The sequence below is a fragment of the Anarrhichthys ocellatus genome, unplaced genomic scaffold, assembly GCF_004355925.1.
Source record: "Anarrhichthys ocellatus isolate YVR2014 unplaced genomic scaffold, GSC_Weel_1.0 scaffold42, whole genome shotgun sequence".
NCBI lineage: Eukaryota > Metazoa > Chordata > Actinopteri > Perciformes > Anarhichadidae > Anarrhichthys > Anarrhichthys ocellatus.
In genome coordinates, this window is record NW_022280072.1 from 71,149 (window position 1) to 96,264 (window position 25,116).

Consider the following 25,116-nt stretch of genomic DNA (forward strand, 5'->3'; position numbering starts at 1 on the left):
ACACACACACACACACACACACACACACACACACACACACACACACATAACAAAACATAACAAATAGGCAGACTCACACTCTTGATTGGTGAAGGGCTTTGAATATTTATAGTATGCTCTAGTGTGTTCCCTCACTCTCCCCCTGCTGGCGTCCGTGTGTTGCAGGATTGGCTGACGGAGAGCGCCAGGCTCATCTCAAAGTCTGGCCACACTGTGGAGTGGGTGACACCCCTGGGTTTACCAATCATTCAGCCTTACCACCGCACACGCAACCAAGTGGTAAGTAAATTAAAGGGATAAATCGGGTGTTTTGAAGTGGGGCGGAATGAGGTCTTTATCCAAATTCGGTGTCTTACCTACTGTAGATGAAGGTCGGTTTCCCCCAGCATTTTCTGAAAGCACAGGAACTTTCGGAGTGGGGTTAGCAGGGATTACCGTCGCTGATTCGTCAAACACACTGCGCCGCAGGTTCAACTTGTGTCCCGCTTCATTTACACAACAAGGAAGTACTCAAGTATAGATTTATGTTCGCAGTAAGACAAAAGCGAACAAAGGTTTGGTTTTGTTCAACGTGTTTTTTAGATGAACAAGCTGGTGTTTACCCCTGTGACCATCAGCAGCCCTCGTCCCGTGTCATTTTCCTGTTTCATACATCAGCGCACTAATTTGCCTAATCTTCGCAGGTCTTCAGACCGCTATAGAAACACAGACACAGAACCTTCTATTTCCTTGAAAAGTAATCGCGGGACTCGCATCACCTGCGGCTTAATGTATGTGTGGGGGTTGTAATAATTTGTATTGTAAGTCTCACCTTTCATACCATTCTCAATACTTACCGAACCTCTTCATAGCACACTTTGTACACACCTTTTTGACTCGGTAGACATTTATTATTCTGTTTACATACCGACTAGTAACGGAAACCCCTGTGAGAGCCAGCTTAGTGCGGGTATAGTGTAATATGTTTTAAACTTTACCCCTCATTGTCTTTTTGTTCCAATATTTCCGCGAGGTAGTGAGATGCTTTGGATTATCATTTTGACTATAATCATAATTTCACAGTGCAATTCCCACTCATTATATTTCATTGGACTTTGATGGAATTTCTGATGAAGCTGATGATAAATCATTGGTGGCCAGTTTGCTGTGAGTCGGTTGGTTGGTTCTAAGTCAGAGGTGTTCAGTAGGTTAACACGCATATCCAACAGTCCAATGAGTATTTACCCACAAATATAACAACACAAAGAACATCAGTTTGTGTAATAGCTGTCAGCATATAACGAGCTATACATCTTGTTAAAATTCATCGTTTTGAGCCGCTGAGAGAAGCAAGCTGTCGTCCTCGTGTAGCCTGCCCACAAATTTTGCTTAACTCATTGTGCTTTGGCAAGGCTCAACAAGCATAGGCCCAAACTACTCTGCATGCATTTGGATCAGCCTGTTTTCAACAGATAGATACTTGTCAATGGGAACTTGACTGGATGCACTTGACACTCACTTGGATGTCCAGGTTTTCAAAAAGGGGTCAGGATTTCTATCTGAACACGTAGAAACATGTAGACTGGTTACCTGTCAGGGCTCAGTGGAGCTATTTCACAGACTAATACCTCAAAGCAAAAAGCTATGTTGTCTGGCTTTGTGTCCACTACTCATCCCTTTGTGTTGACCTCAAACTATTTTTAGGTAAAACCTAAATAATTCACTTCTTATTTTTGTGTTTGCTCTTTTAATTCCCCCCCCCCCCCCCTCTTTATTCCCCTCCCTCAGTCTTCTGTCTTTTTCTTCTCCAACTCTCTAAAAAATAATTATTGTTTCAGTCTTCTTACATGCAAGACAGCCAATCCATCATGACGGCTTAAGTACAGGATGCCTTGCGGGTGGAATGTACGATGGGTTCGGTGCGGGAGTGCACCGCTGATGGTGTATTGTGATTGCTGTGAGTGCCTCAGCTTTAATGGAGCTCAACAACGTCACTAGAGTTGTCCGTCACTGTGGAGGTCCTGACAGTAACGAGTCTGTGAGATAACACGTCCGTGTGCCAGCACATCTGCCGATAACATGCTCTGTGTGTGTGTATGTGTGATGAGTATATGAAATCCATGTTGCCCTTTATATCCTTAAGGTCATTAACTAAGTGAAAGGAGAGACGGACATATAGCGTATGCCCAGCACATGCAGTCAGCTCGCTGATAGGTTGGCCCAGCATGCCGCCTGCTCTTTATAATGACATCAAGCAGACAGTTGGCTTAGAGGAGCAGTGACACCTCATAAGAAGGAGCATGAGAGCGAGGGTGACAGATGGCGGGTCCCCTGAGGGTGCATCTCTCTCTCGATGAGAGAGTGTCGATGTGTTAGGCCGATTTGCTTTGATTTGATCAGCTTCTTTTAATGTCCAGCAGGGACAAGGAAGCTGATTAGCATGTGCGTTTTTTTTCAAGGCCTAAAGATGATGAATGAGATGATAACTTCATGGATGAATGAGGTTTTTAGCTTACATTTCACAGATAACTTTTTTTCATCCCCGTCAATAATTCTCTAATCCAGTTGCATCATTGGGCAACAACAATTTAAACTTTGCAGAAAGGTCACCTTTTTCCCTGCGTGGCTGGATTAAATTCAATCTCCCAGTCTCCTCTCTGCCTCTTAAATCCAAGGCCACAATGTTTCTGGGGGTCATTAGTAATTAGACTCTCGATAGAACAGGAAGATGAAGTGTGATGCACAAACAGAAAACCAATAAGGGGAGAGAAAGTAGCTACACTCACACATAATCAGAAAAGATTGCGTGTTCATGTTTGTGTATCTTTTAGCGTTTCTGTTTGTTGGTCCTTTTCCGTGTGCATACGGAGATGAGTACGAATGCCGGCCAGTGTAGTCGAGTATTTTCCACGGCTGATGGAAATTAAAGTAGAATGGAGTAGCTGAATGGAGCTTGAACATACATCAGGGAGGCTGCTTAACAGGATTGGGAGATACTAATTGGATCAGAGGTCACTCTGGCTCATATTCCATGTTTATTTTTCATCCTCCCCTCCCATGCAAGGTTACAGTGAGATCTCACTCTCAGGGGATGGTGACACACGGGAGTTGTCAGCTGGATTTGTGAGTTTATAGCGTGACTAAAAGCTGAGTTATCTAATGTCCTCTGTGTGGAAAGATGCAGTGAGGTTTTGCTTTTTGCTTGTGATTGGTGGAGAGTTTGGCATTGTGCTAATCATTTTGGTACAGTACAAGTAGCAATATGGTCCACTGTCAACATTGAGAGTTTAGTATGATGTGGTCTAAGCCGTAAGAGTTAATACCTTTAAATAAAGGTTAGAAAAAAAACAATCTTCCTAATGATGTAGGGATTATGAGACAATGGGTCTCCTGGGGACAGACACACAAAACAGGAACTCACCGCTCCTAGATAGGAGCAAGACACCCAAACTGGAAGAGAAACAGTTTGTGGTCATTTTGTATTTCTTTTTGATCGTTTTGCATCTGTTTGTTGTTGCTATGTGGTCAATCTGAGTTATTTTGGTAGATTGCGACTCTCTGTAGTTCTGCATCCGTTCGATGTTGTTTTGTGTCTCTTTGTGGTTGTTTTGCAGCTCTTTATGGTCGTCTGCTGGTCAGTTTGAGTCTCGTTGTGGGCATTTAGCATCTCTTGGCCAAAAAGATGATATACGCTTCTGTCTGGTCTACTTTTCCTTTGATTCTACGGGCCTGGAGAAAGTTTCCAATTCTATACAGAGAGTCTGCTTTTCTAGTTCTGGGGAACTCGGTATCTCTAAATGTCGTCGTCATGCCCTCCATGCCTCCTTTTGCCGTGGAACAGAAGCCAGCTGTTCCCAGGGGTAGCATGGAGTTTTGGTGATCTTGCAGAATCTTGTGCCATTTTGAGATGAAATAATGAATGCAGTTTGCGTTTCAAGGACATCCCCGAGAGGAAGAAAAAGAAAGTTTGACAGCAAGAAGGTTTGGAAAAGGTCAGTGTAAGTGTGGCGAGCTTCAGGGGTGTGCTTCAGGGGTGTGCGTCAGTGTCAAAGAGTCTGCAGCTGTCTTCAGTGGGGAGAAGGCGAGGGGGAGGACCAGGTGACCTGGAACAGCAGAGAAAATAAACTGCATCCACTTCAATGGAAGAGACGCGTGTTATTAACCACTATGTGATGAATGGGGATTCCCCTCTTGGCAGCACGGCGTATATGTGGTTAGTGATGGCTGTTGAATCCATGACCATCTGTGCTGCCACTCTCATGTGATTTAGACTACAGAAGCCTATTCCCCGCGGACACACAGCAGTGTTCGCCAAGGTCTCATTCATCACAGCCTCTGGGTTTGAGCCAGGTCGTGTACACAAATCATGCACATATGCATTATAATGAACAGGGGTTTAGTGTGGGATAGTGACCTCATTTACAGTGTGGCAGTCCATTACTCACATCTAACGTAACCTCCATCTCTTTCACCCTCGCACCTTTTTGCGTCGCAGCGTTCTCTCTTTCTAACCTATCCGTTAGCACACTAACAGCGGCTGTAAAGAGGAGGATGATGGAGAGATTCCACCCACAAGTCCACCTAGAGCAATGATGGATGAGACAGCAGCCATGGCAGGACCACTCCACGCTTCTTTTAAAGCCATTTCTTGATTGTGTGATTCTGTCATTCATCACACAGCAACCTTCAAGTATTCGACTGGAATGTCCAAACCCAGTAGCTCGCAGGCTCCTTTAAGCTAGCTTTAATGTACTTTCAACCAGCACCTGTAACTTTAATCCCTAATATATAATAATTACAATATTTCATTTTTACAACTAGGCTGTCATAGTAATATTATTGACAGAAAAGTATGTATATTTTGTGTCTTATTCCCATCAAAGCACCTCCATCTTGTTCTACTCTGAGAAGTAGAAGATAAAATATAAGAAAATTGTAATCTGTAACAATGTCTTAATGCATTTGAGTCATTTTTATACTAATACTATTTTCATACAGCTAGCGGCGTGGCTCAATGGATCGGTTGGTTGGTCCACCACTTTGTTTGAGACTGAAATATCTCGAAAACTATTGGATTTGATAAATGCCATGATACATTTATGCAGGTATTCATGGTCCCCAGAGGATGAATCATACTGAACAAACAACTTCTCCTCTTGCACCGTCATGAGGTTGGCAATTTCGGTTGTCGGGGGAAATATCTCAACAACTATTAGATAAATGGCCGTGACATTTGCCGCGGATATTCATGGTCCCCAGAGCATGAATCCTACTGGCTTTGATGGTCCCCTGACTTTTCCACGAGCGCTCATAGCAGGTCAAATTTTTCACTACTTCAGAATCTACTTGATGGATTGGCCTACATTTTGGACAAACATTTATCACTCTCAGACAGTACATTTTAATGATTCGCCACCACGAGGTTGAGTGTTTTTTAAATTAGATTTGGTGCAGACATTCAAGCCACCCTCGAGGCGAATTACAATAGCATTGTATCTCGTATCTTTTCATCTACCGTCATCATCAGGTCAAAGTTTTCATTTGTTCAATATTCTATGTGGACTCTTTGTAGTGTAGAACTTGAAGAGAAGACATTTAGAGAGAGACAAATCCTGGAGCTGCTCTGCAGACACCGAGTAATGAAAAAACTATTACATAACCTGACGGCACCCATGCCGACTTTACTGGGATATGGTGTATGTCTTACATTCATCACTCATACACTCTTCAGGATGTAATATCTCAAACAAACGCTCAGTGAGCGCACACACTCAATATGACCCAATATGTCAATGGACCAATTTCAAAATGTGTCACCTGATTTCATTATAAATGGCGTTCTTGATGCCCCAATTTCCAGCTCAGCGTTTTCGTCGATGCTGACTAAAATCAATAAACTGAATCATTGAAATAGAACTGTGTAATTCTGCTCTAGGGTGCATTTTTTCCCCCTTTTTAAAGGAAAGTACCTCCCCATCAGGGCCCATTAGATATTGCCTCTTAAAACCATAACAGCAATATGGAGAGCATCCCACATGAAATGTGTGGTTTCCAGCTTTCCAGGAGGTGATTATAGACTAAGAAAAAGCACCAAGTGGAATGGGGACTAGTTCAGATTGCGGAGGGATGTGCACTTCAAAGGGCTTCTGTGTCCTTCATCCCACAGAGAAGCAAGCAAGATCAAATATAAGAGCTGTACATTAGCACCCAACACGGTTTTTAAAGGCTCCTAAGGGTGTCAAAACAGCTGTTGTCTCATGCACTCCTGTTAGGAGGATTTGTTTGTATTACGGACAATAAAGGAGTTTAATTCAAAGACTCTATTCAGCAACAAATTTGGAAAATTTGTCAGAGTTTACAGCCGGAGCCAGTCAATGGTAGTACAAAGCAAACCAACAACTTGTATGAGTTAATCCATCACTTTTCTTTCCGCCTGTTCTAACTAATGCAAACACATGTAAGGCCCACACTGAAAGGCTCGGCTCTAACAACTAAGCAGTCATGCTGCCCAAAAGGAAATGATTTGTTTCTATTACTTTATATTATTGTGGGTAAATCTGGTCAGTAACTAATGGTAGAAATGTCTGATGACTTTTCACAATAAAAGCACTTTGGTTTTTTGGAGTACAGCGCTCCGAGTATCATTGAATTGAAATCGCAAAACGTTTCCGCATCAAAGCGACATCGGTGAGGAAAAAAGAAAACGTGTTCAGACAGAGCGACAGAAGAAGAGACACTCCGATACATTAGTTCAGGCTGAATGAAAGGTAAACGCACTCATGGTCACCTTGCCGAGCCGTTGGCCTCCTGCTGCCGGTCATATCTCGCTCCTGGTAGTAGCCCGTCGTTCCCACCCCGGCACGGATCCAAGGTGTCAGGGAAAGACTGCCCTGCCACAGATGCTTTGGCACAGCTAACTGGATGGACCCTCAAGGTTTGGGAGATTAGAGCGCTAAGTCTTCCCCCCACTAGGAACTAAAGGCTTTGGTGTTGGTCTTAGAGCGTGTAAAAAAAAAAAAAAAAAAAATGATGCTATGAAGAAAACAGCAGAGATCAAAGGCAGGTATTTGCCTGATGTCTTCTGAGTGTGTATAGACTAGCAAGTATAGTGCTGTGCCTAATATGTCCGGCCTTTTCCACTGATGATTGGTCATTAGGGTTGTTTTGATAATATTCCTATACTAGTATACTAAAGTAAAATAGTAATACTAACAATAATAACATTTATTATAATAACATTTAATACCCATTTGGAAATATAATATCTATCTGACACTGGGTTTAATTCTCCATTAAAGGCATATAGCTGCCATTACAAAGACCACCACAGCTATTTTTAACCAGTAAAGCAGAGGTGAACCTTTGAACCACACAGGGTTCATGAAGCCTGCGTTGAGTCTCTGCGGCCTCACGTTGCCACCGTGTGACACCCTGACCTACATAAGCAGCTGGAAGAGGGATGGACAGATGGAACGGTGGTTATAGATCTTCTTCTATATGTGTTATCAAGCATGATTCGTTTGTCAATTTATTGACTTTCACCCTGAATTCTTTCAATTAGGTTGAGAAAGTGATGAGTCAACCTGAGGCAACAAATTAAAAATGGATTTAAGTTTGGCTTGATTACTTATTTGGAAATGTCCTTTAGGTGAAGGGACTCATGTCAGCTATGGTTTTGTTGTGTTGATTTTGTGGTCTGCAAAATGTTACGGGACTCTCGTGTAATGAACCGGGCATTTCATTTAATTAATTGCAAATTGCATTACTATTATTGAATGCCTCATCGTGTGGAAATTTATTTATTTTTTGCTGTTTTTCTTCATTCAGTTTTTGCAAGATGTCGTTCAATACCCTACATACAGGTTAAAGTGTCCAATTTAAAACTCTAAATGTTTATTATATTTTCTTGTGCATTTTTATGACTTAAGCTCTTGATGTTTGATGTTTGCCTCAAAGGGAAAATGTGTTTCCAGTATATGACAGTATGACTAGATGACATCATTTTGTAGTGCTGAGACGATTAGTCAATAAATCAATTAGACGATCAACAGAAAATTATTATTTTCATAATCGATAAATCATTGTAGTCATTTTTAAACAAATGTGCCAAATATATGTCCTTTCTAGCTTCTCCCATGTGATTTACTGCTTTTCTTTGTTGTTGAATATTTTGGGGTTCTAGTCACAGACATTTAAACATTTCAAGACCTTTTTTTTCTGGATTGAGATGATTATCCCACTCATTTCTTTGTCTTTGTTTTGCCTCTCCAGCTGAAGAGTACCATGCAACACATCAACCTCCAGATCAGCCATGACTCCAAAGAGTAAGTTGTCCTGCAACTAACATCTGTTTCTCTGCTCTCGTACTGAAACTGACCCACAGCAGATAAAAAACTTCTTTATTCTCTCATTCTTGCTCATTGACATTTTGTGCTGAAGTGTCATATTAGTGACCCGGAACAAAGGCAGCAGACAGCTGATGAGAGGAGGACATTTTTTGTCTTGGTTTTGTGTCTTTAGTGAGTTTGCAGTTTTCTATAATGTAGTGCAGACAGCTTGACAACTCTCGGTGTAGCTTTTAGAGGTGAATGGATGTAGAAAGTAGAGCTCTCTGGAGGCAATTAGCTTACATTTTCAAAAACTAGATTTTCAGCTGCACAAAAGCTCTTTCTCCACTGGCTATTTCCACTAATTGCCTACTCAAACTTGGATGTAACTTTGCAGTTGTCATAAAGTAGGTAATGGCATCAGAGGTGTTTGGAAAACCATTAAAAGCAAAGCGATCTAAATGGGTCTTTGCAAACTGAAATTAGTTCAACAAGTAGTTTAAACTCTTGTCCAGAAGCTTCATTATGGAGGTACAACACATACTGGAAAATCAAATTACTGCTAAAATAAGAATCTAAGATGAGACGGCACCAACATACTGTACATCAAACATGCAGACTGTGATTTATGGTGTTCCTTGAATACGTGCTAGTTCGGGATCAGTGAATGACTGCTGTGGCAGGGAGGCGAGAGAAAAATGTGTAGATAGAGTTTAAAAAGAGACGACTGATAGAGGTGAGCGGAGGACAAAAAGAGACAGAGACGGAAAGTCGAGGGAAGACGGGAGTGAGAGCGCTGAAGACAGATATGACGAAGACTGACAGCCGTCCTCAATCTGACATCTACAGCGCTGTACAGATCCAGCTCTTTAAAAAGCAGCCAGAGCAGCAGGGAGGGGTGGAGGGGAGTTGAAGCTGCGAGGGCGGGATGCCTCTCAGAAAGGCCGTCTCGCTTGAAACTTGAAATTCGCTGTTAGAGGAAAGCGTCAGTGTTTCAGAGGCTGACATTCTGAGCCAAACCTGACACAATCGCCATGGTCGATTTTCCTCGGCTTTTCCGTCCACACATGCAAAACGGGAGCTCACACAGGCGCACCCGCTGTAATTAAGGACCCTAAAAAAGCTCGTCCAGCTTCTAAATATATAAATAGTCGCAGACGGGGTAGTGACAGCCTTGAAGCCCTCGTTCTCTTTGCTCTTTCCTCCGTCCCTCTCGTCTTTAGGGGACGGCTGATTATCCGGGCCTCTAAACCAACATTAAATGCTAAGCCCTATGCCAACATTCATCATCTCTTGTGAACCGAAGTGAACCATCAGCTCTATAGGGAGAACAGTTACACTTTAGAGAGCTGTGCTCGCTAACCCTTAGAGTGCTGACTTTGCTGCTTTCCTGTCACGCCTACGGGAGATAAAGGTGACATGTTTGTTTTGTGTGTACATGTAGGGAAAAGACAAAAGACAGTCTCGTCCTAAGTGCAGACAGCTGAGCGAGCTTGCAAATAAATCTCTAGGAATCTTGTTTTTGTTCAGCTCAAGCCCGACACAGCAGAACTAAAGGCGCTCTGATAAAAGTCTAACATTCCCTAGCCAAAAATAAAGCGGACAGAAGGTAAACAAGACTGACAGACAGGCATCCGGTGTGTGTGTGTGTGTGTTTTAGCTTTGGGTTTGGCCCAAGCTCTCCCCGCTCTGTCACCATTCCCATTAGAAGAGCGTTCTGGTCTGTGGCAGCCCAGAGGATTTGAATGGCACAGGCTCAGGGTAATGGGAACATGGTATACAGATTGGCTGGATGCTTTTTTTTCCCCTCCACTGCCAGTTCCATCACCAGTAGCAGCAGTGCTGCATTCATATTACCTTGTACTGTTGCTTTTCTGTCACTTCTATATGTGTGTGCTCTCATATTGACTATGAGGGTCACATAGCAGAACATAGGTATTGATGTTGAAATCTATTTTGCACAAACAGACCTTTTTCAAATCAGTCCTTTAGAATTGTCATAGCAGGGAAAGCACAGCTGTGAGTAATAATATCGATGATGCAGCCACTGTTTGTGTTGTTTTCTACACATGTTATTCTGTTACTATGACTTCCTAATACAAGCCTTAACTAGGTCACGATAATTACGTTATCAACTTATCGTACAATACATAGACTTGATCTTGATCACTTTTGCTGACCTCGATATTGGCCGTTGTGTTTCCATAAAAAGCATCTCCCGCCATTATAAGACTTGGGGATTGCGCAGACAGTGTATTTGCATTGCTGTATTATTATTATATCTCTGGCATAAAATGGTCTTAAAATGACCATATTGTTTATCGCAATTACTTCTGGGACAATAAATCATCTAACAGAAGTAGTTATTGTGACAGTCCTGCTTCTGTCCTTGAAAAAGTGATTAAAAAAAACTGGGAAAAAAACTGTTAAACTTTTACTTTAAGCTACTACAAGGAACTTTAATTTAGTGTTGATGTTGGCGGTCCCTGTGGACGGAAGTGGTAGTGTTCCTGAGCGCCGGAGTCCCTTTAGAAAACCCCTCTTTCCGGATGAAGCTGAGCCTGTTTCATTATCAGATAAAAGTTCCTCAGTAACTCTTAACATGCACCTTTCTGGTGGTGAGTTAGACATTTAGCTTAGCATAGCACGACGACTGTCGACAAGGGCAGAGGGGTAGCTTTGCTGTTTATAAATGTGTACAAACCGTGTGGTTTGAGGCGACTAGATAACCAGGCCCATCATATAAAACAGCTCTTGTTAGATTATGGGCTACAGGAGCTGGCAAAGTGATTTACAAAAGGTCAGACTTTAGTGTTTGGATCTAGCAATGAGTGTGAGGGAGGTGTCTGTGGAGTCTAGCGGTCCTCTACAGCTCCATATCTAACCACAGCTCTGTACTCGCTAAGCCACGACCACTTTCACTCACCAGTAAATGTGCTGTAACGTCTGACTTAAAAACATCCTCCAAAGAACAGGGGGTTTTAATGCAATTCTTATTAACATGCGCTGTCTCCTGATTAGTGCATAAACCTAAAAAGGGAATCAAAATATAGGATTGTTAACAGTCTCACAGGGAATTACCAGAGAAGTTCGTAACGAGGCCACTTCAGTCGTGTGGAATAAGTTGGCTGAAACGTCCCATGTTGTATTAGAAAGCAGCAAAGTACATATTCTAATGTCTGTACTTTGCTTTCTGTCCCTTCACAGGAGGCCAGACACAGTTAAACAGAAGAATGCCTTCCCGCCAAACTTCATTCACTCTCTGGACTCTACACACATGATGCTGACTGCTCTCCACTGCTATAGGTACCCTTCAACATACTGTACTTACAGCATGGATATCTGGAACACCTCAAATTACACAGATGCTTTTTTTTCTCCTCTTGGTGTCATTTGATTTATAAAGGCAGTCTGTAATATGCTTCTGACATTGTCTCTCCACGTATGCATGACCTCAAATAGCTCTGTCAATGTACCCTCTCATCTTGAATGCAATTATCACCTCAGATAAGCATTGTATGATATGCCTTGTGACGTTAGCTCAATTCACAGACCGGGCCTCTTGACAGGTGTGAGAACTCACACATGATTTGAATGAACGTCCGCCAGGGTATTTAGTAATTATCGTTGTGCATTTTTAATGTCTGCTCTGCCTTCAATGCTCTTTTTTTTTCTGGTTTCACTCCCTTCACCCCTCCTCTTCTCCTCTCATCTCAGTGCCGGCCTGACGTTCATCTCAGTTCACGACTGCTTTTGGACCCACGCCCTCACTGTGGACACCATGAACAAGGTGTCCCATTACAGTACATCCTTTCTCTTTTCACTCATTCCTCATCTTCAGCATCCTTTCAGAGCTGTGTCATCCTGTCGGTCTATCATCACGGTTTAGAATTTACCTTTTTTTTTTTTTTTTTTTTTTTGCTGATTGATTGAAGCTTACGGTGGCACGTGTGATTCAGATCCTCTGCCTCTCTCTTGCCTTTACATCCAGATTTCCTTTTTTTTGTAACATCCCTTGTGCTTGTGCTAACGTAGCATCAGCTTTGTTAAAGCCAGTTAAACAAACTGAATATTCTCCCAGTTTCATACATTTGCAGGCTGCTGGCTTGCAGGTAGCACCATCAGATAGAGCCTGAATAAATGACTGAAACTAGCTTGTCTACATGCCCAGACTGAGACACAGCGTAGCATAAAATGGATCGAATTACCATAAAGACCCAGTTCTCTGTAGATGTAGCTTCAGAGCACAGTCACAGTTTTATGTCTTCATCCACTCTCAGAGGAGTTACAACCAATGAAGCAGTTCCCTCTCAGTACATTTATTGTCTCTCATATTCTCTTGATGTGTGCGTACGCTTTCCTCATTACGCCGGTAATTGAACAGAGAGGCAGAAGAGGGGCATTCGATATCTTAGTCAACACCTAAGCACGTCAAGAAGGTCTTTATTTTAATGGTGACTGATCCTCATCCTGATTCACCCCCCCCCCCCTCTTTTTTCTGAACCTGCCTGCTGCCAGTATAGCCGGGTTTCTGAGTGATGTCACTGTGAGATGTGTGCAAACCATCAGATTGACTGAGAGCTAATGAGAAGATAAACATGAAGATTGTGTCTGTTGTTGTTTGAACTGCACAAAGCTCTCGTGGGTTTTAGTAAGCTGTGGATAGTTTTGCACAGAAACTGGTTCGGAAGAGAGACGTGTTATCGGTAAGACAGCTCACACTGCTACTGTGTGTGCATGGCTCTCACAATGCTTTTTAAATCCTGCAATTCCATCCACCTGTGTTTATGCACATTTTCAATTTGCACATAAAAACACATTAGAAGGGCTTGAAAATTCGCAAGAATGTTATAAAGAAAAAAGCTTTAACGCTAGGCTAAAGTGAAATCATAGCAGCCCTGAGGAAAACTAATCTGGTGATCCTTTTTTATTCTTTGCCCCCTCTTCTTCTACAGTGGTTTAATGGCACCCAATTAGCACCACCAACTGTTTATGTTGATGCGGCCAACACAACAACAAACTTGCAAAAAATTTGGATTAAAAACTTGTAATTTCCCTTGAGTCAATCTTGTACACACAGCAAGCATGAGAGGTTTGCACTCATACCATACTATAGGAGATCTTGAATATATTTACTGTCTATATTTAAGACACAAACATCCACCTGGACTCAGGGATGAACTGATTAGAAGTTGGTGGTCAAAGGCCACAAAACAAGTTTCTGCTCATAACATAAGAATTGATATGCGGATAAAATGACATTTTGGCCAGTCTCTGATATAAACTGCAACTTGACTGGTTGTCGGAGGCACACAACTGTATTTGTCAGTACTCACAACAATTTTATTAAATGTATTAATTCACACTGATGCATCTCACGGATGCTGGGCAGCTTTTTTTTTTTGCACTTCAAGTCTGTTTCTGTCATGTTTAGTGTAATCTGAATAGACTGCTGTTTAGATCTCAGGAATATCTAACTCAAATACATGTTTCACACGCCCTTTATCCTCTTCTGTATGATCACGGATAACCTGCAGCACAATGAATGGCCCTTCTTTCTTCAAGGTTTTGTGTTGTGTGTCAGCACTGCAGCGTTGTAAATCAAATCCACACTCTACCCTCTGTTTTACACACTGACCTCTCCGTACAGCCACAGTAGAGGTGTTCAATCTTGTCGGTCAAGGGTTTGAGTAACTCCAAGTACGCTTCTCTCTGCCTCTTCCTCCTCCTGTCAGGTCTGTCGGGAACAGTTTGTCGCCCTGCACAGCCAGCCAATCCTTCAGGAGCTGTCCAACTTCCTGCTGCAGAAATACTGCACCGGGCTCCCGTGAGTTTACACACCTGCACGCAGGAACACACTCGCATACGTGTACATACATGAAGTCTAAGGAGCAACACAGTGGTCGGTTATCGTTCAGGTTTATGATGATGAAAAACTGTTGTTTTTCTATAGCATTTCCTATTCAGGTACACATAATTATTGTCATACAGTATCTTTTGCTGAATCTTATGTGATAGTTATGAGGTAATATTTTCAACCTTAATTACCCCATCTGCAATCTGTGTATCTTATTCACATAACAGCCACCAGTCTATCTCTCTGTCTGTCTAAACAACACTGTCGGCTCTTTGTGGACTTTTATGGTATCGACTGAACATGCGACTCCTACATGTACATACATTATAAAACTGTCCAAACAGAAGGTGCACACACATTTGACATTATAAGATTGTAAAGGTTATGTTGGCACACCAGGGTTTTTCCTCCGCTTATCTGAAACATTAGATACAAGAATGATTTCCCCTCTCTCGCTCGCTCTCTCTCTCTCAGTACATCTGTCTTGCTGGCTTCAGGCTGGGTTACGCTCATCATCTGACTGTGTTTTTCTCTCTCTGGGATAATTGGACACCTTCTCTCCAGCCTTTACTCCACAGCAGCCCTCGGTCCTCTTTGTCTGTCTCCCTCCCTCGCTCACAGGCACATTAATGCTCCCTAAGCCTTGCGAACGCATTATTCATTCTTCCAGGCACCACGGAGAGAAAGACGCGTGGGAATCTAAAGGCTTTCTGGATTCCTTCCCTTGTCGCAATGAGTAACTGAATAGATTTATTTAACCTTCCCTACAGTTTCAGCAAGATGTGTTAAATATGATTATAATTTAACTTCTTCCTTAGATGGATTATTTTTGCTTATTAGACCTTACAATGTATTAAGTGTTTGAATTTTGAAGCATTTATTTTATTGTGACAACCATACTGTTTTTCCTCGGGAAGGTAATGTCAGTCGGTCCACAACTTGAAAAATCTCAATTATAAGATGGATTGCCAGTCAATGTTGTTGAAACATTCATGGTCCCCACAGGATGAATCTCTCTGACTTTGGTGACCCCTGACCTTTTCCCGAGTGCTACTATGAGGTTGACATTTGTAGTTAAGGGGGTAAAGATTCTTGCTACTATTTGATGGATTGCGCTAAAATTAGGTTGAAACATTCATGTTCCCCTGAGGATGAATCGTAAAAACTTTGGTCAACCTTTAACTTTACATCTAGCGCCAACATTTTTAATTTATCCAATACTTTTGTGTATGTTCATGACCAAATACCTGCAAAACTAATGACATTAGTTTCAGCTTCAGCTGTACTTTGTGTTTACCGCTGATTAGCTCTTTTTAGCATGCGGTGACGATGGTAACCACCTGCTTAACATCAGCATTTACATTGTCAGTGTGAGCATTTATTTCAACTTTTTAAGGTACCAGCAGTCTGTAAAAAGTTCTACATTATGTCATCGTCACACAGGCACAACGGTGGCTGGTAAAATATTCCATTGGCTATTTTTGAGTGTACCAGTCACATCTCACACATTGACAGGTGCGGTGCGCCACCTCTAGCACTTCACATTAGAAGTACGAATTATGTGCTAATTCAAAGGCAATGACTGGCTGCACTGGCTCGTGTGTAACCTCGACAGCTCGAATGTGACATCCAAGTGTGAACCTCCTGCAGAGCTTTAACTACTTAAATAAGTCGGCAGATGAGGCCACTTGAACGAGGGCTGAAACTCAGAAAGTGCTGTTGTCTTTGACTCGGCACTTCTAGACACACTAACATGCTCCTATTTTAAACTTTTTTTGTTTGTTTGTTTGTTTGTTGTCCTGGTTTGTAACAGGACCGGGGCCAAGAACAAGAAGTACCAGGAGTACAGGAGGCTGATGCTGCTGCTGGCCAAAGTGCCCCAGACAGGTCAGTTTTTATGCAGCTGTCTGGCCCCCAAACAACTGGCCTCGCTCGGGCTGGGCTATTGTTTGAGAGGGCCAACATGCAGCATGCTGTTTCTTTACTAATTGGATAGAAGTGAACTTGTATGTCCTGAAGCTCTTTCTGAGGTTAGCAGAAAACGACAGGAATGTTATTGAATTGGGCTCTTGTGCAATCCTTGTATTTTCTATCCCGGTTTATAATTGCTAATTGTTGTTGCCTATTGTTTATATAGTTATCTCATTGTCTGTAGCTAGTTGTCTTGCTGTCTGTGTTGCCCACACAGGGTATTTAGCTTGCTCATTCAAATATAAAAAGCCACTGAGTTTTGGTAAAAAAAAACAATTTTCAGCTTCTGTCAGGGGTGTATTCATGTCTGCCATGTTTGGCCACTAGCAGATCCAGATTAGCCTCTTTGGACGCCACTGCGAGTGTCTGTCTATTGTTGTCCAGAGTGGAGGTAGAGAGGCAGCATTTCTCTCTGTCAGTCAGCTGGATGGAGGCTTTGCTGTTACGTAACCCCTCGCTCAATCTCCATCTGTACACTTACTGTCTGCTTGGCACCGACAGCTGGGTTGTATAAATTGATTACTGTTAATTGTGTCCCTCCTCTGCATAATCAGCTTATACGGCTGAGACCAGTCAGGTGGGCTCCTGTGGGCTGCCTGTGTGTCCTTGTGTTTACCGGTGCTCACTGTTCAGTATGACTCTCCATAGACTAAAATCGACTATAATCTTCGCTATGAAGGATCCTGAAGTTGTTATAAAGTGAATCGGGTTTCACTGTGTTTAATCCAGCAGGAGTTCAGATGAATCAGGTGCATCTACGACCACAGTGAGGGAGAACAAGGTCTGGAGAGCTCACTGAATAACTTAAAGCCATTACTGTGTTTCAACAGCGAGGGTCTGACTTTAATGACGATAAGGAAGTTAGAGTAGTGCAAGCTGTAAGTTCATGTCTTTTCTCTTTTGAATACCAACATTTTTACTTTGGCATTTTTTTATATGAAGAAGGTAAGGTAAGAAAAACTACTCTTTATCACACAATGCAGTACAGTATGTCATCATGGTCTGTATGTGTGATACCATGATTACATAATATTCTTACACAAAACACAGTAACTTCATAAAAATACAAGATAGAAAGTACAACCTCATACTGTTTGGATTAGATTAAAGTTTGGAGCTCCTGGCTGTATATTAATAAGCATATTAACAGATTTGACAAGTAACCTAAATATTACTGTTGGTTACTCAGTATATTACTTTAAGCTTTCATATCGACATAATGTTCTTCTTAAAGTGTTCATGGCCTTTCCTCAATAATTCAGGCTTCAGCTTCTGCTGCTGTCGTCTGCTGTCACAGAGGCAAAGAGGACAGGGCCTCATCCCAGAGCCAAGATTAATATTAAAGTTCAAGAGTCTTTTCCCTGGACTATATCTCAGAACAAACTACATCCTACAAACATCCTGCAGTTCTTAGCAGTTTCCTTAATTGAATCATTAACCACATTGAAGAATGAACAAATAGAAGATTAATCAAATTGTCAAAAATGCATTTTGTATCAGATTAAATCAATATGAGATGTATCATTTCATTTTCAAGAGTTCACATGAATTGAAACCTTACAAAAGTGCATCTTCTTTCTCAGTGACAGTGTTGATGGTCATGGTCTGTCGGTCTTCCTCTAGTTCCAACATCACTTCAAACTTTTTAATGTATTGACTCTTTTACTTTCTGTAACTACTGTCCACAAACTTAAACCTGCTCTGACACCTCGCCTCTTGCCTCTCTAGGTGATTTTGATCTCCAGCGGGTGAAAGAGTCCACTTATTTCTTCAGCTGAGAGACTCATGAGGTCCGAGTCAGCGGAGGGAGATGAGTGGAATTGACAGAGTCCAGCCGGGAGGGATGCTACATGCCCCCGGGTCTCGGCTGGCTTTCTCTCCCTCAGACATCAGGACATTGATCCGGCCGCGCCCTGCCCGCCTCCTGGTCCGCAGGCTGGCTGGAGCTGCTGGAGAGTGCTAACACACTGTGAACTCACCTGATTAACTGACTAGTGGGCTGAGGGAAGGGAGGACGGGAAGACGGGATACTCATCCAGGCGAAATGATGAGGGAATCAGCACCGGATGGGAATGTTAAGACTTCAATCAGTGAAAAGCACCTCTTATAATGACCATATTCAGGTGTGTGTGTGTGTGTGTGTGTGTGTGTGTGCGTGTGTGTGTGCGTGTGCGCGTGCGTGTGCGCGCGCATGAGGCATACGGACTCCATCACTCAGCACTTCTGCTGCTCAATAACCTTTTTCACCTACGAGCTGTAATTGCGTGTGTGTGTGCGTGTGTGTGTGTGTGTGTGTGTGTGTGTGTGTGTGTGTGTGTGTGTGCATTTTCATGCTGCGAAGACCTACCTCTGCGACTATCCCACCCGATCATCGAGTCCATCACTTACTGGATGACAGGATGCTCTCTGACACAATATTTAAGCATTGTCTGGAGAAGAGACGGTTGAGAGGAAATGAGACACACACTGACATCGTGGGATACAGGACTCTCAGAGGAATGGGAGATCTCAGCCTGCATTGTGTCCCGTTGCACTCTTGATTCTCACCTTCTCAGAGTGACTGACAATTGCCCTAAAATAAAAGTATCTTAAAATGTCTCCTTGTTCAAAGAAATAGCTGGTATTCTTGGTGTGCTTAAAAAGGATGAATGAGAGCCTGTTATTTAGTAATATCTGCATATTTCAGTTCTATTGTGTGTCGCGAGATGAAGGCGTCCTTTTAGATGCACCACAAAGGGTTCGCAGGCTTCACTAATCAACTCGGATCTTATTTTTCTGGGCCAGTGCCGCAACTAGAAGTAAAAATAGCAGAAGTGCTATCTGATCATTGCTGGAAACGTTACAGCAGTTTCAGACAAAAGGTGCCGTTGATGTTCAAAGGCAAACGTAGACTCAGCCAAACAAAGCTGGCTGAGTGGCAATGTAATGAAATGGAAATAATCTCTAGTGTGCTGATTAGACTGTAGGTTTTCAGAGGATTTGCATGGAGCCACACACATGGAGATGCTCCTCATATTTTATGACGCGCACGAGGCGTGACTTGTGACTTTCATCAGTTATTTTACTATTTTGGAAGAAAAAATATGAGCAATCGCATAATGACTTTACAGTGAACTCTTCTTTGAATTTACAGGTATAATCACAAACACACAGTGTGTTAATGTAAAAGTTTGAAAATGAAAGGTTTGTGTGTTTCTCACATGATTAGAATTGATAATATAACCTGGTTTCCTTTCGTGTTTACAGACATTTCAAATGAATGCCGACCTTTAACAGCACCAGAAAACTAAAACTTTTGTTTTGTGTATTAAGAGTAGTTTAACAGTATGGGAAATGCACTTTTTGCTTTGTTGCAGAGAGTTAGGTAAGAAATTACAACTTTGAATTGTATATTCTAAATATGAAGCAAGTAGCAGCTTAGCTTACCAGAGGGAAATAGCTAGCTTGCCTGGCTAGCTGACTGTGTAACTCAAATGCTGGTTTTGGTCGGGCTAGCAGCACCAGTCACTCACAATAGCTTCTCTGGGTTCTTTTTTGTTTTCTCTCCACTGTTGACTTCCCCCTGGCATTTTGCTTATAAAAACAAAGTTGTCAGAGCTATCGAGCTTGCTAACTGACTGTTAGCATAGCTCGTTAGCATAGCTAAGGGGACGATGAATTTCACACAGATTATTCAAAAGATTCAACATATTTATACCATAAATTCTTGTCTTGTAACTGTCTGCAAACCATTGCTCTTTTGTAGAACAGTTACACGGTGCTGATAGCTTCCTCTATTGTGGACTCATGCTCTCTGTCACCTAAAAGGTTTGGTGCCGTTTGTCAACTTTGCAAATTATTGTTACTGTTCACCAAAGTTGAACTTAAAGAGGAAGATTCACACTCATTATTTTTGCCTCCAGATCCTCTGATTGTGGTTATTCATCTGCTAAATTTAGCCGTTTTAATTCCCAGTGTGTGCAGGACTTTAATGCTAAGCTAAGCTAGTGTCACATTTACTGTAGACATGAGAGCGATATCGATCTTCTTGTGTAATTCTAAAAGAAAGTATTTCACATCACCCTTAAAAACCATAATTTCCATTGTATTTAACCTTATTTTTCTCCCCTCAGCTGAAGAAGCGACTCTTTCACTTTTTGTAAAGTTTACACTGAACCTGCCACCATCTAAATGCCAAGGTCTTCCTCCAGCAGGCGTCGGCCCAGTGTGTCTCCCCTCCTCTCAGCTCTTTAAGGCCTGTTTTCAAGGGCAGAGCTCTCAGGATCTCACATACTTAACACATAGGCCTATAACATTTCACAACTTAACCTCTGACGCACGGCTGAGAAATAAAAAAAGTGCTACACTACATGAGCTGAGCTCCATACTAAGGAGTCGTCATGGGGGGATTCATGGGTGTTGAGGGTTTAAGTGTCTCAATCAATAGCTGGGACTCTGTGGCAGCTCTGAATTAGCTCTAAAATACCGGCAGTACATCATATAAAATGGCAGAACGTGTAGCAGTGTTAGTGCAGAGGGGCAGTTCAGGGAACACATAAAGACAATTGTGATGACGTGCGTGTTTTCAGCGTAAACTACCGTTGACTTTGGCCGAGGGAGTGAACCGGATATTGAAGATGTCCTTACAGCAGAGGCTTGATGGGCCTGTCTCAGTTTCTCTGGGGTGATTCCAAGGATGTCTGCTGTTAGATCGGAGCGCTGCGGTAATGGAGCACAGCTTGTAGCAGGAAATAGCCACGATACTTTCCATTACGAGTCGTCTCCAGAGATTAACGTGTTGTTTTGATGATGATTCTGTGTTTGGGTGGGGAAATCTATAGTGCAAAGGTTCTGACGAGAGAGAGAAGAAAATGTGATTATTGACTTCCTTTAAAATAATGATAATCCCCTTTGAGCCCACTGAGATTGGCGTCTATATGTTGATGTCTCCTGTCCTTGTTTTTGTTGCATTCATTTTCAACTGAACATCTGTGACATGCCAGCCATCATAAATGTGCTTATTGACTGATTGAGGCTTCAAGTCCAAAGCAGTGCAGTTCAAAATTCTCTTGACGTGCATCTAATTTAAATTCAGTCTCTCATAATATTTAAGGCAGACAGATTTACAGCAGACAGGATGTTTTAGTTCTTCACCGTCTCTGTCTGACCTCAATTTTTTAGATTTTAATTTTAATTTTTATGCCACAGTAAAAAGTGCAGTTTTGTTTAATTATCCTCTTTCTTTCTCTTGTTCTCCTTTGATTAAAATGATTACTGTAGTGTCTGCTAAGCAAAGGTTATGTTCATTTTAACAGGAGCTAATATGTGACGTATCTGGCAATTTGAATAGATTTCAAACAAGTTGTAAGTCCACATACTAGAGCTTTCAACTGCCTTCATCCGCAGATATTTTGCTGAGTTGTTTGCTGCTGATGAAGACTGGGGATGCAGCTGAAATCTCTGGAAAACACGAGCACTGATGGCCACAATCCTCCATAACAAGTACTGTAAGTGGACCTTAATTTAAAATTCAAACAAGCTATTATTTCTAAGGTGAAGCTTCATGCTCCGATTTTCCAAACATATTTTTAAACTAGAGATTATCTTGCAATTGGATTTCACCAGCTGCCAAATCTGTCCCTTCCCTACTTCCATAACCCCCCCCCCCCCTTCATCCGGCGCCCTTGCTCGAACCCCACCCACCTTTAAACTCTGCCCTCCTTTTGATCTCAACTCCACACACCTGTAAAGTGTTTTAACTGCATCTTACAGGGTTGTGACGCCATCGTCAAAAAAATCAGTCCACAAACCTATTAATCTATTATCACCTGGCAAAGTACGGAAAATTTCTCAGGTAGTTCCTGATACAGTACGTGTCTCCAGGACCACATATTTGCCTTGATGACACACACTCACAAGGTGAAAACAATAAAAAAAATCACTGTCTGTTCACATCACTAAGCTTCAGTAGACATTTGACACTTTGCTGCTCAAGCTAACAAAGGAAGTCCCTTCCTGCATGGTGGGTAACAGCCAGTGTCACATCATTCTGTTTCTGTGTGAAGTCATTCAGGTGGTCTGCTTTCTGCCAACAGTCCTACTAGATGACCTGAAATTGCTCATAAGTGTAAAGGTGAGTGTCCCTCTTATCTGTGTTATAGCGGGGGTTCGGGGGTGTTTCCCTGACTGACACGCAAAGCATGCTGGGATAGGCTCAAGCCCACCATGACCAGAAATCAGGGGTGTTTCTAGGATTCAAAGAAAGGGGGGCTTAGCCCCAAGGGGAGTGGCATGTTTGTGCGCGGCAATTTTTTTTGGGGCCTATTTGGGGCAGCGGATATCCATTGTTTCAGACAGTTCATAGATTGGTTCAATCAGAAAGAGTGTGATTTTGCTCTGTAGTTTTGCTTGCATTTAGTATATGATAACACAAGAGACAGAATTTGAGGGTCATAGTGAAATTTGACAACGCAAATATGAACTTTTCTTAAATAAAGAATATCCGCGTCACTCCCAAATCCTAATTCTTAAAGGGACCGCACACAATGGATGGAGAATGGACCTGACAGTGTCAACTTTATATCGTTAAGTATGATGATGGCTATTGGATTGTAATTTGAAGGGGGAGAAAACATACAAACCAGAACGCACGCACATATGTAGCATGTTAGTTATAAATAACTTGTCCATGTGAGAAACAATAGTTTAATTTAATGACATCACCAAAAAAAAAAAGTTTTTTTTTTTTTTTTTTTAAAGCCAATAATGCCAAATTATTTGGGGGGGCTGAAGAACATTTTAGGGGGGCTTCAGCCCCCCTAAACTAGGCCTAACGACGCCCCTGCCAGAAATAGACATTAAAAAGTGATGCTTATTTTGCACGACAGACAGTGTGGAATATTGCCAGATTTACAGTTGTGTGAAAAAGTGTTTGCCCCCTTCCTGATTTCTTAGTTTTTTGCATGTTTGTCACACTTAAATGTTTCAGATCATCAAACTAATTTAAATATTAGACAAAGATAACACAAGTAAACACAAAATGCAGTTTTTAAATGAATTTATTAAGGGGGAAAAAAAATCCAAACCTACATGGCCCTGTGTGAAAAAGTGATTGCCCCCCCTGTTAAAACATAAATTAACTGTGGTTTATCACATCTTTGGAAAGCTGAGTTCAATTTCTCTAGCCACACCCAGGCCTGATTACTGCCACACCTGTTCTCAATCAAGAAATCACTTAAATAGGACCTGCCTGACAAAGTGAGGTAGACCAAAAGATCCTCAAAAGCTAGACATCATGCTGCGATCCAAAGAAATTCAGGAACAAATGAGAAACAAAGTAATTGAGATCTATCAGTCTGGAAAAGGTTACAAAGCCATTTCTAAAGCTTTGGGACTCCAGCGAACCACAGTGAGAGCCATTATCCACAAATGGCGAAAACATGGAACAGTGGTGAACCTTCCCAGGAGTGGCCGGCCGACCAAAATTACCCCAAGAGCGCAGCGACAACTCATCCAAGAGGTCACAAAAGACCCCAGAACAACATCCAAAGAACTGCAGGCCTCACTTGCCTCAATTAAGGTCAGTGTTCATGACTCCACCATAAGAAAGAGACTGGGCAAAAATGGCCTGCATGGCAGAGTTCCAAGACGAAAACCACTGCTGAGCAAAAAGAACATAAAGGCTCGTCTCAGTTTTGCCAGAAAACATCTTGATGATCCCCAAGACTTTTGGGAAAATACTCTGTGGACTGACGAGACAAAAGTTGAACTTTTTGGAAGGTGTATGTCCCATTACATCTGGCGTAAAAGTAGCACGGCATTTCAGAAAAGGAACATCATACCAACAGTAAAATATGGTGGTGGTAGTGTGATGGTCTGGGGCTGTTTTGCTGCTTCAGGACCTGGAAGACTTGCTGTGGTAAATGGAACCATGAATTCTGCCGTCAACCAAAAAATCCTGAAGGAGAATGTCCGGCCATCTGTTCGTGACCTCAAGCTGAAGCGCACTTGGGTTCTGCAGCAGGACAATGATCCAAAACACACCAGCAAGTCCACCTCTGAATGGCTTAAGAAAAACAAAATGAAGACTTTGGAGTGGCCTAGTCAAAGTCCCGACCTGAATCCGATTGAGATGCTGTGGCATGACCTTAAAAAGGCGGTTCATGCTCGAAAACCCTCCAATGTGGCTGAATTACAACAATTCTGCAAAGATGAGTGGGCCAAAATTCCTCTACAGCGCTGTAAACGACTCATTGCCAGTTATCGCAAACGCTTGATTGCAGTTGTTGCCGCTAAGGGTGGCCCAACCAGTTATTATGGTTAGGGGGCAATCACTTTTTCACACAGGGCCATGTAGGTTTGGATTTTTTTTCCCTCTTAATAATAAAAACCTTCATTTAAAAACTGCATTTTGTGTTTACTTGTGTTATCTTTGTCTAATATTTAAATTTGTTTGATGATCTGAAACATTTAAGTGTGACAAACATGCAAAAAAATAAGAAATCAGGAAGGGGGCAAACACTTTTTCACACAACTGTATATTACGTTTGAATTAAATGTTTGCTGGTGTGATATGTGACTGCACTGTGTGTTTCTGAATGACACCACACCTGCGTACATAACCAGCTTTCTTCCAGCCACAGGAACATCAGAGAGGGGTCAGGGAGGTGTCAGCCGTTATCTGCCAGGCATGCCAGAGCTTGAAGCCACTCTTCGATAGCTAGACCACTCACTCTCACTGAGAGCACTTTGATTTCCCTGCCAGGTTCCCGGGTTCACCCCGGCCTATCTGCTGCCCCGTGGCGTCACGAGTGGCCGGCACTCAGCAGCTCTAGCAGCGGAGCGGAGTGTACAGACGGTCCGGGAGGGAGCAAGTGGTGCCAGAGTTCCCTGTCAGCAGGAGGGGAGAGGAAGCAGGAGGGAGCGCCGTGGAGAGGGAGCGAGAGACAGGTGGTGCTGTGTGTGTGTGTGTGTGTGTGTGTGTGTGTGTGTGTGTGTGTGTGT

The 25,116-nt window shown here is 42.3% G+C and overlaps 1 protein-coding gene across 4 annotated transcripts in view; it reads left to right on the top strand.

Moving 5' to 3' along the window:
- polrmt (polymerase (RNA) mitochondrial (DNA directed)) overlaps window positions 1–22,409 on the top strand; it is a 47,347-nt gene extending 24,938 nt beyond the window's left edge. The window contains exons 15-21 of one of the 4 annotated variants that reach the window (XM_031868272.1): window positions 166–279; window positions 8,251–8,303; window positions 11,514–11,612; window positions 12,024–12,096; window positions 14,042–14,133; window positions 15,977–16,050; window positions 21,520–22,409. In XM_031868272.1, coding sequence (XP_031724132.1) covers window positions 166–279; window positions 8,251–8,303; window positions 11,514–11,612; window positions 12,024–12,096; window positions 14,042–14,133; window positions 15,977–16,050; window positions 21,520–21,593 — 579 coding nt within the window. In that variant the 3' untranslated portion in view covers window positions 21,594–22,409. Of the gene's footprint in view, window positions 1–165; window positions 280–8,250; window positions 8,304–11,513; window positions 11,613–12,023; window positions 12,097–14,041; window positions 14,134–15,976; window positions 18,732–21,519 lie in introns of those variants that run through there. The other 3 variants (XM_031868275.1, XM_031868273.1, XM_031868271.1) reach the window with 3 other exon arrangements.
- The last annotated feature ends 2,707 nt before the right edge of the window (window positions 22,410–25,116 follow it).